This window comes from Eurypyga helias, unplaced genomic scaffold (assembly GCF_000690775.1).
Source record: "Eurypyga helias isolate BGI_N326 unplaced genomic scaffold, ASM69077v1 scaffold28727, whole genome shotgun sequence".
Taxonomy (NCBI): domain Eukaryota; kingdom Metazoa; phylum Chordata; class Aves; order Eurypygiformes; family Eurypygidae; genus Eurypyga; species Eurypyga helias.
The window spans coordinates 26,629-46,128 of record NW_010264090.1 but is presented as its reverse complement, the minus strand read 5'-3'; the positions used below and the strand labels follow the sequence as shown (position 1 = coordinate 46,128).

Genomic DNA, 19,500 nt, shown 5'->3' with positions numbered 1-19,500 from the left:
CATAATGTTATTAGCAGACGTGACACATTTTGAGGCATTGGTCCAGGGAATAGTGCCAAAAATCCTGATGTTGTCTCAGCCATTCAGAAGAGGATTGGTCCTACTTACCAGTTAGCACTGTGGGCAGGCTCTCCCTAACCTGCAGCCTGCCGTGTTCACAAGGCAAGAAAGGAGAATAAAAGGATGAAGAATATGCAGGATCTCATTTGTACCTTTTGTTTAAGGATCTCTATCACTTTCCAAATATTCTTTAGTGAGCTTTCAATAATGTATAGTGTGTTGTCTGGGCTTCTGGTGTCTAGCTGTGCAATTAGTGTGCTACTCAAGGTATGCCTTGAAGAGCTGAGGAATACCTTGCTACCTTGCCATCCAAGAACTGGAGATTTTGGTCGTGATAACTGCCTTCACCTGTAGTGAGACAGTCATTTCTTCAGGAGCTTTTAATCAAAACAGACAATGTGGAGGCAAAGTTTCATCTCAAGTTTCTTGGGTTGTGGGACGACAATGTCTCAGTGAGTGGAGTCTCAGAGCTTGGCTACTGGGTCAGTATCATCTTTCACATGTGTGTTCACAGTCAGTCACAGTGTAGCTAAGAAAGTGATGGGCCACTAAATTCAGATGAGCGTGTTCTCTACAGCAACCACAGACATGATATTTTAATAACAGAAGCAGACGAGCAGCTGCAGACAGGAATAACATCTTTTTCCTGCAGAGGGAGATGAAGTTAGCCAAACTTGATAAAATTCCCCACAAGATTGGTGCAAGGTTTTTGGGTGGTGACTGCTACAGATCTGCAATCATATGCACTTTGTAAATGGGAGGGAGGGCTGATCTCTGTTTAACTGCATGGGGCGCTGCATGATAAGCATTTTTCTTAACTACTGGCTTCTTACCCTGGGAGCAGGAGCTGAGGGGGTGACTATTTCCCTGCAAAAGTAAGTCCTGGGGATTGGTTCACATATAAGGAGCTTCTAGTTCCTTCCCCTACCAGTTATTCAGCTGAGCTATTCATCATCAGGCAGTTTCTCTGTAAAGGGATAAAGCACAAAAAAGCTGCACAGGTCAAAGACTGTAGCTATTCCTAAACTGTGTAAAACTTCCCAACATGCCCCAGAGCTATGGCCATATTCTTACAGCACAGTAAGGCTAAGGTGGGGGGATGTTCCCCCCCAAAATGAGGTTTCTGATTCTGGTGCTTTGCAAGCAGATCAGAGGCCAGACCAGGGCACCAGGTTGCCTGTAGCACAACTAACATTGCCTGTATCGTGAAGGGATCCAGAGAGTGGCATGCAGACAGCAACTGTTGCTCAGCTTTTCCAGCTATCTAGAATAGATCTGACAAGCAATTAGAGCATGAATATATTACAGAGCCGATGGGGGATGCCTTTGTTAAAACTTGTGACCCATACTTAGTTGCTGTTTACATTGGCGGCGGCTTCGATGGTGGGCAAGACCCTACCTGCCTGTCTCTCTCCTCTCTCCTTCCCCGTGCGGAGGGAGCCGGGGAGCTCTGCAGCTCATTGGATATTTCAAATGCTTTCTGCACAAGTCATAATTAATGCCGAGTTGTGGAGCTAAGACCAGATGTGCTGCCGAGATTATCTCCCAGGGCAGATCGGCTGCTCTCTGCTCTGTAGCGCTGGGTGAATGGAAAGCTGCCAGTGCTGGGACTCAGAATGTGTCTGATGCCTGAAGTCAGGACTTTCTTTCTCTGCCGCTCCTGCTGTCTGACACTGCCTGGTTTCTGCTTGAAGCTCAGCGCCTGTCATGTAGCGGAGTGCTGCACAAGAACGAGAGGTATGAGATGATTTTCCAGAGTTTAGATTTGTTGTGGTTTTCTTTTCCTAGAGGAAAAGCAACTATTTTAGCTTATCCTCAGACAGAAGCTAAGAATCTAAAAAACTAGCTTTGTGAGTGGGAAGGAGCTAGTTTATGGCCAAAAATACTACCAGATGCCAAGCTAGCATTTGAAGATAGTACACAGAATATTTAAATGGATGTATGTGGATGAGAGCAATCACCTCCTAGTATATGGAGGTTGCTCTTGGTGGGGAATGGGGTCAGAAGACACCAAGTTCTACCACAGACCCACTTTTGTGACTATGGGCAAGTTACTTTGCCAGTTTCTCAATTCCTGATTATCTGTTGCTTCCTTTCCTTTCCCCCATTCTTGCATGCTTTGTCTGGCTGGATTGTTTAGTTGTTAGGAGAAATCTTTTCTTAGGCACGTACAGATCCTAACATGGAACTCCTTTTTCAATTGCTGCTTCAGTACTTCACATAGTGTGTGCTTGGGTGGGCCAGGGGAGGGGAAAAAGAGTTATAGGTTTGTGTGCATCTTGTGCCGTGGAAGCGTATGCGTTTCTGAATGTCTGCCCATGATTTTTTCTCAGTGCTTTCATGTGTGAAAGGGACAGATAAATGGGAGCCTAAGCATGAACGTGGGAAGGTAAAGGCAGACGCTTACCTGTGCAGGTGAGCACGTACACAGTCTTTATATCCGTAAACTGCCTGTCTGTGAGGCACCACATGCATGCGCGGGTGTATGTACTGCTGTACAGCAGCATCCAGGTGTGTGCCTGATTATCTTCCCGCACATCTTTTAACGAGTGTGTACTGAGCTGTACATACAGCTGTCGTAGGTGTGTCTGGACTTTTCCCACTTTAAGCACATAGAGAGTCCTCAATCCTCCCCATAAAGAAAATCTACTCAAGAACTGACTTTATTATCTCTGTATTTAGTTTATTTTAGTTGAAATCAAAGCTCTGATGAGGAAAAATGAAGCAGAGAGCATATATTTTCCTGCCCACTGCATGTCTGGACAGCATAGCTGAATGTATAGGCTTTGTATGCCTGGAGCTGGTGGGTGAGCTATTCAGGCCAGGACAGAGAGCCTGTCTGTGTCTTAGTACATCATTCCTGGCTCGCTTTTTCCACAAAGAGCCACCTAAATCTTTAAAGAACAGAGACAGCTTGTTGGAGTAGAGGAAGGAAATTCTGTAGCTCTGCTAGCCCATTTTTTTTTGGTATCTCTTGAATCTGTCTGAGATTAAGGATGTGGTCCCAGGCATGCTGTTTTGGTTTTTTTTTTCCTGCTTTGAAACCAAACAAAAGGGCCTGGCTATAGATAAGGGTATAACAAGGAGACTTAACTCTGGGGTTGCTAGTAGCTTTTGGCTTTACTTCCAGCCTAACTCTGTCTGTGAGTGTGACTGGATGGCACTGGTTCCCCTTCTTCTGAATGAAAAGAAAGACTTTAATGTCTTCCAGCAGGATCATCAAATGGAGTGAAGCGCTGCCAAGTTCAGTCTGAGCTGCAGGCCCCAGTGATTAAAAACAGGCCTCTGTGCCTTGAGGAGCCAGCAGATGAGGCTGTGTGTGACTGGCTCCACATTAGCTTTTCCTTGCAAGGCAGGAAGTCCCTGTCCAGCCCAGTGATGCTGTCATGTCCTGGTAGTTTCAGGGACATTTTATTACATCAGTTATACAAAGTCCTTCTGAGACGTAGCTGAAGTGAGATGAGCTGTACAGAGGTAGCAGGACACAGTCTCCTCCATCTGCTGTGTTTAGCCCTGGGAGACTGAAGAAGGTGCATCTGCTATGTCTTGTGCCCGTGTAGCTGTGAGAGCCCTAGCCCTAGTAATTTTCTTGAGGGTAGACTTCATCATGGCCACCCAGCAGATGCCCAGATGAAAGATTTCTGCAAGCCCTGAAGCATCAGCAGCTCCAGCTTGCCTTAAACAGCCCTTCTCGAGCCCCACTCCAAAGATAGTTCTTAGCTTGCTCATTCTCTGAACCCTAATACTAATTTCCTTTTCTAAACCTCTGCACAGATGAGTGATTTCTCCAAGGCCAACTTTCCAATCCCACTCTAACTGCAGCTCTGTATCTTCTCTCTCTTAAACCCCAACCCTGATGCTCTTACTGCCAAAAGACTTGGCCTGGGAGCAGTCTTTCTTCTGAACTGGGGCTGAGGGGGGTCCTTTTCTATGGTTCAGCAAAAAAAATTATAGCTAGGATAGAGAGAAAGAAAAAGGTATAAGGATGCAGAGTAATTGGGGCTGCAAAGGGAAAGTTGCTGTTACAAATAGACTTGGCTTGGGCATACATTTTTTCTGTGCAATGCTTGGTGACCTTTTGTAGTACTTCCCTGGAAAATTAGGGTTCAGAGTTGATGGAAAGAGAAAACACAGATCTGCAATTACATTTGGGCTGGAGTGGGACTGCCAAACCAAGGTGTTAGGCAGCCAAGAGAGCTGGGCTGGGAGAAGTCTTTCATCCTGGCAATGGCTTAAGGGTCTTTTCTTCTCAGCAAAAAATGACCTGCAAGAGCTGTGTGATCTTAACCTGCACGGCTCTTCCGCACGCACTGTCACACAAGAAGAAACCCATGCTTGTGCCAGCTCCTTCCACTCATCATAACATGGGTAGATCAGCTTCATCCTCAGTCATGTTAGTCTTGGTTTCGTGGCTGTTTTTTCTTGTTTACCTATTTGAAATGGTGTAAAGGGAGGTGAGCAGCATTGCAGTGGAAGAGTATTAGAGTGCCTTTGTTTCCTTCAAAGATCCAAAATTTCCATCCAGAAGCAAAAGGTGTTACCAACCTCCATGCCTGAGAAGGGGGAAAACCAGCATCTGGTTCTGCAGCAGACACCCATGGAGGTGTAAAAGGTCTATATGCTGCTCCTTCTGAATCTCAAAGCAGGACACCCTTCTGTTACCTTAGTGTGACATTCCTTAACCTCTGTGTCAGTGGTCTCTGCTAGGCCACAGTCAGCTTGTTACCCAGGCATCAGTGATTGATCGTACCTACAGAAAACTATTGCTATTGTGATCCAAGTTGACTGAGAAGCCAGGAACTGATGTTACCTGCAATGTATCAGAGCATGTTGCTGACCACAGACCAGCCAAGGCTAGCGAAAATTAGACAAAGCCACACACTGCATGTGGAGATTATGCATGCTGTGTTCTGTGTGTGCTTGCATGTGTGTCTGAACAGTCCCTTTGTCCTTGCTCTGAGTTAAGTCTAGAACACCAGGACGTGGGCTTCTGGAAAAACATCAGCTCTGTGCTCCATACCTGGTAGCAAGGAGCTTTAGATCATGCGCTAAGCACTCGGTTAACCCTGAACGCAGAGCATTCACCTCCTTCCCAGAGCCTTCTCTGGACAGCCCCTTTAGGAGACAGGGCTGTGATTCAGCAAGGAAAAGTTTGAGAAAACAGGGCTGCTATCCTGTAATTGCCCTGACATCTACAACAGCCTGACCTCCCTAAACCTGTATGTCTTGCATCTAGAGGAGTGAATACCATGTGTTTTTTTAAGGAAATAGATGGGTTTGGTGGGAAGAAGACTGACTTGGAGACTGATGCCAGGATATGGAGTTTTTCGTCTCTAAGGTGCACAGCTTGAGATCTGACCCAAGCTTGCTGTAACTAATGCTGAAGTACCTTGTTTTGCACTGTCCCATGGCCTGGGATCAAACATTCAGGTCCAAAGAGAAGCAGAAATGGTCATGAGCAGAGTAGCACGAGGAAGGTTAGACAGGACACATGTTCCTGCTCAGCATTTCACAGCTGAGGGGCCTGCACTGTAGCTTGCAACTCTCGTTACCTGGATCATTCCTGTGTGCATTTGCTAGGATATGCAATGAGAGTTATTCCCCATGCACAGGATCAGCAGAGGGGCTGAGATGAACAGGCCATGGAGACTTCACCCTTTCAGCTATGGTCTGGGTTCAGGCGTTATCTGAGAAATGGCTGAAAAAGGTGTTTCTTCCGTGGCTGCCAGCTTACAGAGGCTGCTCTGTAAGTGCCCTGGAAAACCTTGAACAATGCTGAGCCCCACACACCAAGCAGTAGTGCTGTGCCCCATCATGACAGCAGGGATTACGTGATGAGATTATGAAGCAACCTGTGCAAATGAAGGAAGAGATTCCCTGTCCTGGAACGTGACTTCAGAGACACCCATCTAAATGAAAATTCAAACAGTTAGAAACAAAAGCTAGTAAAACCTTTACTCTGCAAGAAAACCAGTATTTACAGTGATAAAGGTAAAACACTCCCATGCTGCAGGGCATGCCCTCCTGCCAGGATAGGGAGGGAATTTCCTTTGAGGCTCTTTATGGCCCTCCAGCTCTGATACTGTAATGCAGTTGTGTAGGCTGGGTTGTAAGGAAGGTTTCTGTCTTCTGATGTATAAAAAACTGGCAGGGAAAGGAAGTAGGACTTCAGGAAGCTTCATGTGTATTTCATTCAGGAAGTTGAAATTGTTAGTGAAAGGTTTGTTTCACTGAGGATTCAGCAGGTTTGGACTGAACATAGAAAGCAGGTAGAGTTTGACATGATGTCTCCTATGAAGGAGAGTGAATGGTGGTTAGGGAACTTCCTGCAAGGAGTTATCAGCCTCCCATGAATATAGCACTAAAATAAAAAAGGAAAATGTTGTTAGTAGCAGGAGGGTAAGTAGAGCCTTAAGAAATAACCAAATCCCCTGGCCTGGTATAAGCACATGCCTGCATCTATTAAACACTGCTTCTGGCGGTTGGTTGCAAACACAGTGTAACTCCAGTATTTCATGCTGCATGTTTTTCAGACCCTGCAGGATTAACTGAGTGCTTAATGCATGATCCTTGCTGTCGGTGGAAAGCCTCCTGTTGCTTTGAGAAATCTATGAATAGAATTTCCTATCTGCTTTGGTTTGGTTTCATTTGAAATTGAGTAGATTCTGGGATTCTCTACTGAATTCTTACTACCAAAATATGGTTAACTTGGATGGTGTCCTCCCTGATTCTACCACACCTTGTGGGGTGCTAGAATTAAGGTTTCAGAACACAGCTCAGCAGTTGTCCTTTCAGATGGAGCACTTTTCTAGAGGCAGGGATTGAACTAAGACCTCTAGGTCTTACAGCCAGAGCCCTTCTGTGTTGTCAAAAACATCTGGTGCTGATAGTGTCATTCAGCAGCTGGTACTAACCAAGAGCTCCAATTTCCCCACAAAGACAGTGCTTCATATTTGGTGATATATATCTACAGGAGATCTGACTTAAGAATTACCTAGGCAAGTCTGCTTTTTAGAGTATCTGGTGCTTCCAATATTTTCAAGGTACAAGTACAGCACGCATATGTCAGTAGGTAGGGCAATGTATTTTGCATACATTTTTCTCTGTTTCAGTTTTCATTCAGCAATTTTAAATAAAGGAAAAGAAATAGAAATGCAAAGCTTGCAGGATGGTGAGGAATTTTCACAATAGCCAGGTTTAAAGTTGACAACTGTATTCTGTCATGTAGCAATCCCCTGCTAGCAGGATTGCTACCTGTTTGGCTGGGTAGCTGCAAACTGTTGAAGAGCAATGGTGTGACAGCTAAGAGGTGGGTGCATGCAGAAAGGAATCATGTCCCATAAAGTGAGTGAAGCCTTTGTTTTGGTGTTCTTGGGACAGAAGGTGCAATCAAAACATAACTACCTAATCCAGATTCAGGACAGCTGCAGATAGCCATAAACAGAACCTTAACCCCACCTTCATTGTGTATGAGAGAGAAACTGGCAGAGGATAGTTTGAAGCACTCTTTAAGCAGGAAAAAACAAACAAACAAACAAAAAAATTCAGCATATAATTCTTGGTTTTAAAAATTATTTTATTCTGAGTCTGTTAGAAACTGGATGTTCACATGGGTTCACTTCCTCCATGTGAAAGTTTCCCTCATGGTATGCTCTGAGCCATAGCTCAAGAAGAGGTCAAGCTGACACCCAGATGTCTGTCTTGCTCTCTCTTGGCAGGGATCTTTGGACAGCGGTTGGAGGACACCGTACAGTACGAGAGGAAGTATGGTCAGCGCTTGGCCCCACTACTGGTGGAACAGTGTGTGGATTTTATTCGAGAGCGAGGTCTTACAGAGGAGGGTCTCTTTCGGATGCCTGGCCAAGCCAACCTTGTCAAAGATCTGCAGGACTCTTTTGACTGTGGAGAGAAGCCGCTTTTTGACAGGTGAGCTGACATCACCGCATTCAGGCTGGTTTACCTGTGGCATGTAAAATCTGGCAGTGCAGTAGCTGTTCTAATTTACATGTTCTTTCCACACGATCATTCTCTTCATTTAAAGTGCCGCTGGGGCTTTCTCCTGCATGGTGTTGGGTGTGGAGACCTTTATTCAGCTAAGTGCTTGAGCAGAGGGAGAAATGGAGCCCATTAATCGAGATGGGGCTACTCCAGTGTTTCAGTTTAAGCATACATTGAATGAAATGCATTGCTAGATTTGGGTGCGGCAGAATCAGCAGTTGGTGGGATCCTGCCGCAGAAATGGATATGACAGAGGTGAACTAGGTGTTTTACTGCTTTCAGAGATTGCATTCTCCCTTGCTGCCACCACGGCAGTTCTGCCCAGGGGCAGTATCTTCACTCTTCCCCTTCCTAGGTTTCAGTATAGTCACCACCATCTCACACATCTTCCCTGGCTGTTACATGTGCAATGTACAGAGTCAGTGTGCCATAACCAAGCATTTTCTGACCCCAGAAAAATTCTTGGCCAAAATGATTTTTCTTTTTTTCAACAGTTTCAGCAGCTGAGTTGTGACATATATTTAAAAAAATGAATATATCTTTTATTTTTCAACAAAACTTGAGTCAAATGCTTGTGAAATAAAAATAGCAATTTTGCATTTTTCTTCCCAGGATAGAAATGCTGATGTAATTACTCCTTGCCTGTTACAAAGACATGCTAGCTGCCATTTTGTCCTACTGACCATGTCAGTGTCAGGGAGCAGCAAGGGCCGGCTGCTTCTCAAAGCAAGGTGAGGTAGGAGCCAAGTGGGTAACAAGGCTGGCAGAGGCAGTGACACAGTCCAGTGATCACCCGGCAAGTCCATTGTGATAAGGCAGGTCCAGGATCAGGCTGGGTAATCTGCTGTGAGCCACGGTCCAGATCAACGGGGTCTGTAGCCAGGCACAGACATGCTGTGAGGCAGTGGGAATTGTAGCTCAGACATGGGATAAATGGTAGAGGCTCAGCTTAATATTGGCTCCCACAGGAAGTGTGTCAGCCCTGGCTTAGAGTGCTCCATCCAAGGTCAGCAAGGGAAGAGGGGCAGCTCTCAGCTGTGTTATCTCTACGTTGGCCTTGAGCCTGAGCCCAGGCCATCATATCATCAAGAGGATGGATGCTCTCAGGGCCCTTGCAGCCAAATCCTGTCCATACTCTGTAACTAACGTTTTCTTCCCTCTCTTTTGTGCATGTTACCCAGAGTGAGGGTCAGCATTGTCTTAATCTAAACAGTGCTTTGAGAAATGGGCCTTGACCCTAACAGAGACCTTGAACTCCAGAACTATTTAGATCCAAGGCCATTGTGTAGATCTGTCACAATCTCTGTCACAGGTTCATAAGTGGGATCTTGATCTGGAGACCTGGCTTCATTTCTTGCTGTAACCCACTAGCACCGCTTTCCCAGGTGTGACACAGGCAGCGTCTGCTATATTGCCAGCACATTAACCCAGGGGATCACTTCCCTTGGACCTGCAGCCAGTCTCAGTGTTGCCAATAGCATCCCTGCCGACGGCTGCAGGAAGAGCTAGTGCTGTCCTGCATGTTTTGGTCTCATCCTGGGAAGAATATCCTTAGAGTTTATTTGGAACATTCTTCTAATTCTTTCCTTCCCTCAGCTTCCCAGACCACCCATCCTCCTTTCTTTGATTCCTAACCACAGTCAGTATTTGCTCCCTAAATGGAAGTGTCAAATATTTATAGATATTTTCTTTAAAAAAAAAAAAGCTTGAAATTGTCAAATTGTTTCACTTTGTCTTTTCTTAAAAATCTTTGTATTTTTAACTGAATGTCTGGGTGTTCTAGTTCAGAATTAGAATTATCTTAATTCATATGGAAGCAAACAGAGTTATTGTGGAAAATGCCTATATTGTAGAACAGGAGTATCTACAAAAGAAGTTAATTAGGAATAACAGTTTCACTTTCTTGTTTTACTGTAGTCTCATCTGTACTAAATTAATTGTCATGAAGATAAGCCAAGCCTTCCCCCAGCATTTTTAAAGCAGAAAGCACCTTTATTTCCATAGGCATTTGCACTGGTTAACTAGATCAGTGCAACGTCTTACCTTCAACAAAGGCAGAAAAGATATTCCATGAAGGAATGCCTGCCTTTTGGCTAGTTGATTTGAAATGTGATAACTAAAGGTTCAATACGGAATTAAAGGAGGCAAGTGTACGGGTGCCAGAGTGGTGTGACAGTTGAGGGTCCCACAGTCATTGCCTTTTGCTCTTTCCACCATGCCCACTGTGGCTTGTAGGCCCACCTCTCTGGTCTTTGATATGTATAGTCACAGATAGCAACAAGGGAGAGGCACTTCCCCCCTGGCTAAGTGAAATGCTTCTCCTCCTAGAAGCATAATTCTCTCTATGTGTAACTAAAATTATCTATGTATGGCCTAGGATACCTACGCAGCAGCAAATGTTTTCTGCAAGTGTGAAATCCAAATTGTTTCCAAAACAGGTGCAGTGAAAGGAATATCCTTGCCCCCCCCCCGGGTTGCAGTCTAGGACATCTTTTAGATGTCTCTTGTATCTACAGTCATCTTCCAGATGCTAGAGCCTGCCTACCCCGTGGTGGATCATATCACTGTGATAACTGATAATTAAAATTCTTACTTTTAAAAGGCTTGTTTTTCCAATTTGGGTTTTAAATGCATACTCTCATGAAAGGCTAGATGTTGCTGTTTTGGAAGCACCTACAGCAGTCTGCTCCTCTTGCACTTCCATGCCACTGAAAGTTTGGCTGGATTTCACCTGGCTTGGTGGGCAGTCAGCGGACCTGAAGCTGTACTCTGTGCTCTGCTTCTGAGGGGTAGTCATATCTACCACTCATGCCTGACACGCCACACTAAAATAAAAAGAAGGGTACTGACATCATTTGTAAAGCATCTGCAATAAGCTGAAAAAAACTACTGTGTGAAACTGTGTAGTATTCTCAAATATGATGGATCTGTTTAATAGGACTAGTATTATCAGGATTAGTGGCAAGTGGTAGCTGCTGGCAGCTTCCTATTGTAATTTTCCTGTTTTGTTTCAGCTGTGTTCCAAAAATGCTTAAAAAACATAGTAAGCAGAAGAGATTCAGCTTCTAGATAGAGGTGAGGATTTGAAACTCTGTTGCCTGATGGTTACTGATGTATTTTTCTCAGAGTTCTCTAAAGACTGTCAGGGCAGTGGTGTGTAGTGGGGAGCTGGTGACAGAATCTGTTTAGACTTCCAATGGTCGAAACCTCCTCAAAGGTTATCTGCAAGGATTAAAAAGTTGTACAACGGGAGACTTGGAATGAGGAAGAGGTATTGCCATACATCAAAAGCTGGATAGGAAATGGAAAGGGAAGAACAGCTGCATCTTCATCATGGGATCTGACACCTCAGCCCCAACAAAAAGCAAAGGTGAGAGAAGAGGAAAAAAATTCCTGGAGTGGAAGAGAAAAGAAAAGCTGATATCCCAGCATAACAGATGTGCTAGGAAATGCCAGACACCCCAGCCTGGGGGAGGAGACATGACCCACAAGCCAGGCAGCCGTGCTAAATAGCAATAGAGGGCCTGGAGGGAATAGAGCTTCTTCCATTTTTTTCTGAGTGATTGATCAGGACATTTGGGAACCTGGCCCATGAGATGCAGGTGGGTGCTGGCTGGAGAGGGTATGAGGCAGGAGGGATCAGTGAAGGATCAGAGGTTTATGTTTGGCACAAGGATGCAGAGCTCTGTTGTCAGTGCTACATGATCCCTGCGCGCTTGCATGGACTGTATTGCTCACATTCCTGATCCACATTGGCTGAGGAACCACAGCACCATCCTACCTTAAACAGTATTATGGGCATATCCCGCTGCCTGTATTGCCTGAGATGCATTTGTAATTTGACAAAATGCGAGATTTCCTTTGTTCCCAGGTAGACCACCCTGCCTAGTACAAGCATGTGGCAGAACAGCTTCCTCCCATGTGCCTACTTTGTCCCTGTCACTAAGAGGAACTTCGGTGCAGTCCCAATGAAAGGCATCAACCTTTGGGGTAGTGTGGGTTTCTAAATTTCCTTCCCTCTTCTCTATTGCAGCAACACGGATGTTCACACTGTGGCATCCCTCCTGAAGCTTTACCTTCGAGAGCTGCCAGAGCCTGTCATCCCCTTTGCCAAATACGAAGACTTTCTTTCTTGTGGACAGCTACTCTCAAAAGATGAGGGAGAGGTCAGTGATCCTTCTAATCTGCTTCCTTCTACTTTGAAGGTTGTTCCCAAGACTCAATGTAGTATTGCTTTCTTCTCAGCACTCTTCAGTCCTGATTTAAATCAGTGAAGTTCTGAGAACCTTCCCCCGAGTTTTTCTGAAGCTGTGAATTGGGCATTATATCACAGGCTCCTGCTTGAAGCAGGAGCTTTTTCAAAGTCAGTCTTGTAGCCCGGTGTTTGTTTCTTCTGAACAGAGCTGTTCTGTAGCATAATCAGCAAGAGATGCAAGGTAGGCGATTTGGGTTCCTTTCCCAGCCTTGCTGTTGACTCATTAGTAAGATGTATGAAGTCATTCCTTTTTCCTATGTTTTTGGTTTCATGTATCGGAACAGCGTGTTCTTCTTCCCAAAGCTTTTGGTAGATGGGTTCTTGATCAGTGCAATAGTCTGTATTTCTTAGAGGAAAGACACTACAAAAAGGCAGACTATAATATTATCCCAAAATGGGGGAAATAATGCTCTGAATGCTTTGCCAGAACCTTCTTATGGGTTCCTCTCTTTGGTTTCCAGGCAAGGGAAGGGGCTGACAAAAACCTCCAAGTCTGTGGCAATCATGGAAATTTTAATTCATTTTTGGGAGGAGCAGGATAATTTACAATATGACTGATTGATCTGTTTCATCCATATTGTTCCTCTTGTGGTGATGCCTGAGGTCTTTGCTGACTGCAAAGGCACGTTGGATCTGGTCTAGTGCATGTGGAACTGTGCCACCTTCCAAAACAGAGGTTTAAAGAAACTCTAAGGGTTGTTACCAGTGGCAGCTAAAGAAGCAAAGGCCTAAGGGCTTCTAAGTCTCAGTCCACAGTTCCATCCCTTTTCTGTGTGTGGCCTCAAGAGCGTGCTCACATCTTTGTCTCTGGTGGGGAGTGTAAAAACTGTTCTTTGCGGAGAGCCTGGGCTTCATCTTTAGTTCAAATCTGCAGAGATGCAGTCCTTCATGATGCCCATAGGAAAATGCTTGTTTGCATGCATGCATCAAATATGGCATATCTGGTAATGCCAGGTTTTTACGGATAAAAGGCTACTTACTTTGCTACTACCTGTACTCACGTGATGTATCCTCTAGCTAATTATGAGAAAGCAAATTTCTGTGTGTGACACAGCATATTCCCACACGTGGATATGCATTTGCATCCCAGACACAGTGCGTCAGTGCGCTAGCGCTGTCTTTTAATAGGCACAGGTATGTGTCTACTAGCTCCAAAACTTGCTCGTTTTCTTACCTATCCTCAGTCAGCTCAAGTATCTCTGCAGGGTGCTGTGTTACAGACAGCACAACAGTCGGTTTCACAAGAAACAGCAGCATTTCTAAGGCAGTGGAGCTGGTTTCATTTTGGTCGCAAGTTGTGCAGACTGGGAAGTTTTGGATCCATTAAGCCCTATTGCACAAGAGTAGAGGCACTGCCAAGTTGGGCAAACATAATTGTATATCAATTGCTCAGCTTATTAACTACGTAGTTTGCCTGATTTTGCCTGCACAGGCTGCAGCAGTTTGGGAAGCAACATCTGTGTTGGTTTTGTGGGAGCAAGGCCAGACTCAAACGTCTTGTAGTGCCGTATTCGCTTTGGATTAGAAAAGCGATGAGGAGCACTAGATAGGCAAAATTGAAGCTTACAAAATATGGTACTGAGGGTAGCACAAAGCTGACTTGTTAAGCTACTGTTGTAAACAGCCTTTTTTATTTTGCCAGGAAAATCTGGAACCTCAACAAGGGCTGTTTACTTTTTCATAAAGGAAGGAGGAGTCCACACACCAAGGGTGGAGAGGCTGTACGTGCACAGTAGCACGTGGAGCAGAATGCAGCACAGTCATACCCAGCCTGTAGGGCCTGACTCGCCTCTCACATGGAAAGTCCCCCTGCTCAAAAACGTGGTTTCATTGAAACCATAATTTTTTTAGCACAAAATTATAAGCAGGGAATTTCAGAATCAAATGCTTCATTTTGAAAAAAATATTTGGAAACAAAATGCAAACTATTGTTTTAATTTGAAGTACTACTTTGTTTTCATTTTTCACTTGGAGGTTTTAAATGAGACTTTTAGACTCCAAGTATCACCTTCTTTAGTTTGTACACCCAACCCCCAATAAAAATAGAATTACTTAAGGCAAAATAGCTGTTCAGATAAAATTGTTGGCACCTCATGGTGCTACTATGTGACAGTAGATAAGAGTTATTATGATGTTATCATGGCCTAATCTCCATCTGCAGCAAAAAAAAATTCAGCACTGCCCTAAGATTTCCATTTTTCATTCAGATTGCTGTCCATCTTCATTATTCCCCAAACTCGACTCTGGTGTTGGGATGTAAACAGAAACGTAACAGAGACATTGAGTTGTGCTGAGGCCTCTAGCTATCTCAGCAGGACTGTAGCAGTAAAAAGATTTGATTCTGATCCCAACTGGTTGGGAGGAGGGAGTGAGAATGGGAAACAATTTTAGAGTAAGAATGAATGAAAGATCTTCAAATCTATAAACACCAATTGAGTCTGAGCTGACTTAACATTTTAGCCCTCACTGCTGCCTGTACTCTAGGGATGCACACAGCAGATCAGTGGGCAAAGCATGTGACTTTGAGTTTTTAAACAGGGGTCTGAGTTTGGGTGAACATCTGAAGTGCTGCTAATTTTCCAGTCCAACTAGAAGCTCCTAATTAGTGCTGATGTGTTACACGCTACAAAATCCTTGGGTTTTTGGAAAGCAATGCATCTGTAGCCAATTAGACATGCAGCACTGTCAAGGAGGTAAGAGTTGTTACTGCCAAACGCCCCGATGGATGACAGTGCAGTCCTCTATTGCTTGCTAGGCTGCAGCCGTAAGCATGGTCAGTGCTATTTGTTACTAACACAGTGGTTTCTAGCTTGCATGTTCCTTCACACTTCTGCTGTGGTGTTACTAGGCTCAGCCTCCTGCCGTCTGTTGGTCAGGTGGTTGGTGGGTACAAATGTGTGGCAGAGCTGACAAATGCTGCAGCAGGACAGCCTTTCAATCTGGTTTTTAACCTGGCAATTGTTTGTACCTTGACAAATATGAAGCCACTCTCTATGTGATACCATGTTTGTGATTCCTCATGATAGAGCATGGATGGTAAGTTTTTAGAACCCATTTTTCTTTCAGGTAGCATCTTGTATCTTTAGGTCATGTTTCCAGCTGCTCGCAACTGTCTGAAAGCCCCCTCTTGCATGCAGTGAAGACATGGTATTTTATTTCAGAGCACCTGAAATACAGTGCCAAATACCATCCTGATTTCTGCATTTGAAATAGATTGGGTTACAGAGCAAAATTCAAGAGAGAATTAGGTCTGCTAGCTCACCTATTTCCAGTTCAAACTTCTCACTCGAAAGCTGGATAACCTGAACAACTGACCTTAACCTTCACATCAGTAGCAGCTGTCCTTAATTCAAATGTTTTCAGAACTTTAAAAAAGGCAATTGAGAATTTTCAAAAGTGCCTAGTCTTTTATTGGTGTCTCCATTGTTGTCACAGTTAAACCAGCATAATTTTTAAGATAAGGAATGAAAAAGACTTACTGCTTTTAAGAATTCTTTTTTAAGTTTCAGGGGTTTTTTTATCAGGGACATTTTTGTGCTGGGACATAGAGAATAAAAAGCGTCTATACGTTCAGGATGTTAAAGATGGAGGCAGGAATACAGGCTGCTCTCTGGATTTTTTTGACCCGTCTGGACCAGAGATATCAGGAAGATCTTGCAAGGCTAAAAGAATTCCCTCCCCAAAAGTCCTTAATAAATCAAGGAAAGTTTGAAATGAATGTCCAAATGCAATTCCTTGGCTTGGAACCAGGTGCTTGTGGAATTTCTCCATTAGTTAGCAGCCCTCCATCACTAGTAGCGCATGGGTATCTATTTTTTGCACACGAGGTTTAGTTGTCTCAAAAAATAAACAAATCTACAGGGCAACTGCCGTGTTGACAGGAACGAGCAAATGGTGCTTGGGACTGGGAAGGACAATAACCTCCTGAGTCAGAGGTTTTCATTAGATGATTTAAGTAGTTTCAGGGGTTTAAGTCACTCTCCCAGCCGATGTCTCATCTTACAGTGTAATGTGAAGGCAGAAATTTTATGAGGAAGTATGTCACAGCTCAGAATGACTGCAAATGGAAGTAATTTAAAAGGAGGTAGTTGAATTGGAATGTAGTTTAGCTTTTTTTAAGAAAAACTCTTCTCTGCTCAGTTGAACATTACTGTGACATGTTTATACTACACTCAATGTCTCAAAGTTTCAAAGAGGCCAGGTACTGAAAAGGCACCCTTGCTGGTATATTTATACCAATGCCAGTGGGCAGGCTTTGGAGACCTCACTAACTGAAGGGTTCTGCATCAGCCATTAAAGTTGACAGGAGGATTTCCACCGATTTTGAGAACTGAATCAAATTCTGGACATTGGGGTTTTGGTAAGGTAAAACACACTTGATGAGACTTTTAAAAAAGCAAAGCCTCCTTGTGTTATCATCTGTTGGTCATGATTTTGACTCTACAAAGAGGAATTTGTAGTAATGAAGGAAAGTCACGTCTGTTTTACATCATTTATATTCATAACTCTCCTCCTTGTTTTTCATGTCCCTCAGGGTACCCAGGAACTGGTTAAACAGGTGAAGAATTTGCCCCAAGCCAACTACAACCTCCTCAAATACATATGCAAGTAAGTGAAATCAATTAATACTTGGAAAAGTCACTAGGTTTTGTGAGGCTCAGTCTTATATGACAGTAATTTACTCTTAAATTATGAATATTCAAACATCAGTTACATGTAAGTTACTGCTCCTATAAAACACAAGTAGGCGAACATGCAGCCTGCCTGAAGGACGCTCTTGGTTTGTCCAGAGGATCAGCCAAGCAAATTGCTGTCACCCACAGCCTTGGCAGCAGGCATAAATGATATTGATATATCGTATTGTTTATTTCAGAAGCACTTGAAGACCAGTAAAGAAAGGTATTTTTTCCAGCTACTGCACACTTCAAAGATTTACGACACAAGCTGAGCAGCAGATACAGTCAGAATAGCCAGTCTGGTCAGCTCTGGTTTGGAAGTGGGATTGGGAGTGGCTTCCCCTTGGAGTACTAGGGACTGCAGAGCCTTGTCTCCTCTCATCTCTCTGCTGACTCTCCCAGTTTCTGCAAAGTGGGCTGGAATGTGTTTGAGAGCTGGAACAGACTGTTACCCTAGATACAACATAGTGAGCTTTATGTTGTCCTCTAGTCTCCGTGGTGGTTAGTCCCTTTATGACCAGCGGGGTTTGCACATCTGGAGCAGGCAGTAGACACAAACACTGACATGAAGCCCATTACTCATTGAAGATATGTCACACCTTTCCCAAGTATACAGACAGATAGCATTTCTGAAATGTATTTTTTTAATGTTTTACAAAAATTATTTTGTTTCACTGTGTGCTTCTTTATAGCCATTTGAGCACCTCAAAACATGAATGGCTGAGGCAGGGAATATAATTATACGTGTTTCGAAGTGAAAAACTGAGGAAAGGCAAGTAGAATTTGCTTCTGACTTAGTGAAGAAAACTGGTTCTTGGGTCTCAGCACAGGGCAAAGCTGCATTAGATAATGGGAGTGCCTAAGAGAGTCATTCTGCAAGTAGCATTCAAAAATTGGCCAAGTAGTGCAGAATGACAAGGAAACCTTTTTGCCTGGCAAAACCCATCCAATCATCCAAAACTGAACAATAGTTTAGGAAAGAGAGTACAGACACAGTGAGACTGTTCACTTATAGGCCACTGAGTCTTACTTCCTGCTTTTATAGGTCTGCATGTCATGTAGTCCTTTTTACAACTTTGCTAATTATGTACGAGCTATTTAGGTGTTCATTACAGCCTTTCTCTTACTCTAACTCCTATTGGGAGGCTGTTCCAAATTAAAAAACCGTTAGCAGTTAGAAACTTTCTGCTGATTTCCAGCTTATATATCTGAATAGCCAGTCTGTCTGCATTTCTTCATGAGCAATCTTTGCCTTGCATAGTCTTTTGCTTGTATTGATGTTTGCCCACACTGATGATGCATTCACGAGAAGCATTTGGGCCTCCTCTTTAGCTGTATTTTGTTAGATTCAACCAACAAAGCTGTTTCCACAGAAAGGAAAGGTTGCTAGTTGTAAGGCAAGGAGATGGGTAAAATGTCTTCTTACTTCTGTTACTTCTGTAAGTGAAAAATGACAGAAGTCAATCTGTGTAATTGGAGAATTCCTATAAAAATGTGAAATTCTGTACGTTCATACCCGGTAGAAGGCTGGATTCCTGGTAAGCTGGTACCTTGGGCAGAAACCATCCTGTCTTCTCTTGTTCATACACTAGGAGGAATCTGGGGCTATTACAGAGTATGTAAGCTGTGCATTAGTTCCTAGGAGCATTTCAGGTATTGGGTTGTATAAACACAGGATAAAACTGTTCCTGCTTCAGAATGCCTACAGTCTAAATGACTTACTATTCTTCTTCTCCTTGGATTTTTCTGGGGGGCTTTTCAAGGTTCCTTGATGAAGTTCAGGCTCACTCCAGCATTAACAAGATGAGTGTCCAGAACCTAGCTACAGTGTTTGGACCAAATATATTACGACCCAAAATGGAAGATCCAGTGACCATGATGGAAGGTAGGTACTACTGTTGTGAGATTACACAATACCTGTGTCTTGGAGCTGTAAGAGTATGTTGAAAGTCATACATTCGTTGGTAGATGTATCACTTGACTGCACAGTCAGCAACAAGTCAAGAAATCATTTCCATCAGTGCCGGTGAGGGAGTGTACCAGTTGGCTTCTGTTAGCCTACTCACGGCTGGCCTGAGTGTCTCTCTTCTCCACCACATGGAGGTGCCTCTGTCCTCCTGCAAGCTGTTATGTGAAACTTTTTTTACCCACTGCTAAAAGGAAAGCTCAAGTGTTCTTTAGAAGGACGATGTTTAAGTACCAAACTGCTGTCATTTAGTATTGGTGCGTTTGGGTGGTTAGACAGCTCCCTGTGAAGGACATGCAGTCCGTAATGAAAGAGGTAGCGTAGCTTATGCTGTGCCACAGCAGCTATAACTAGGTGTCTTAGAAGTGTTGTCTTCTAATCAGGCTGTGTTTGGGTCAGAGCCTCACAGAACCCAAGGAGTAAGTTGAAAATCACTGTTAATTTTAGATATAAAAATCTGAAGCTTGAAAATTACCTACCTTCCTATGGCTGGCTGACACTAGGGTCGGGATACAGCCCCTCTCCCAAGTGGCACTGGAGCACAA

The 19,500-nt window shown here is 43.9% G+C and overlaps 1 protein-coding gene across 1 annotated transcript in view; it reads left to right on the top strand.

Annotated features, from left to right (window-relative positions):
* Nucleotides 1-19,500, top strand: part of ARHGAP22 (Rho GTPase activating protein 22) — a 38,944-nt gene that overhangs the window by 12,179 nt on the left and 7,265 nt on the right. Inside the window, exons 2-5 of the mRNA XM_010156293.1 lie at nucleotides 7,779-7,986; nucleotides 12,092-12,224; nucleotides 16,848-16,921; nucleotides 18,753-18,874. Coding sequence (XP_010154595.1) covers nucleotides 7,779-7,986; nucleotides 12,092-12,224; nucleotides 16,848-16,921; nucleotides 18,753-18,874 — 537 coding nt within the window. The remainder of the gene's footprint in view (nucleotides 1-7,778; nucleotides 7,987-12,091; nucleotides 12,225-16,847; nucleotides 16,922-18,752; nucleotides 18,875-19,500) is intronic.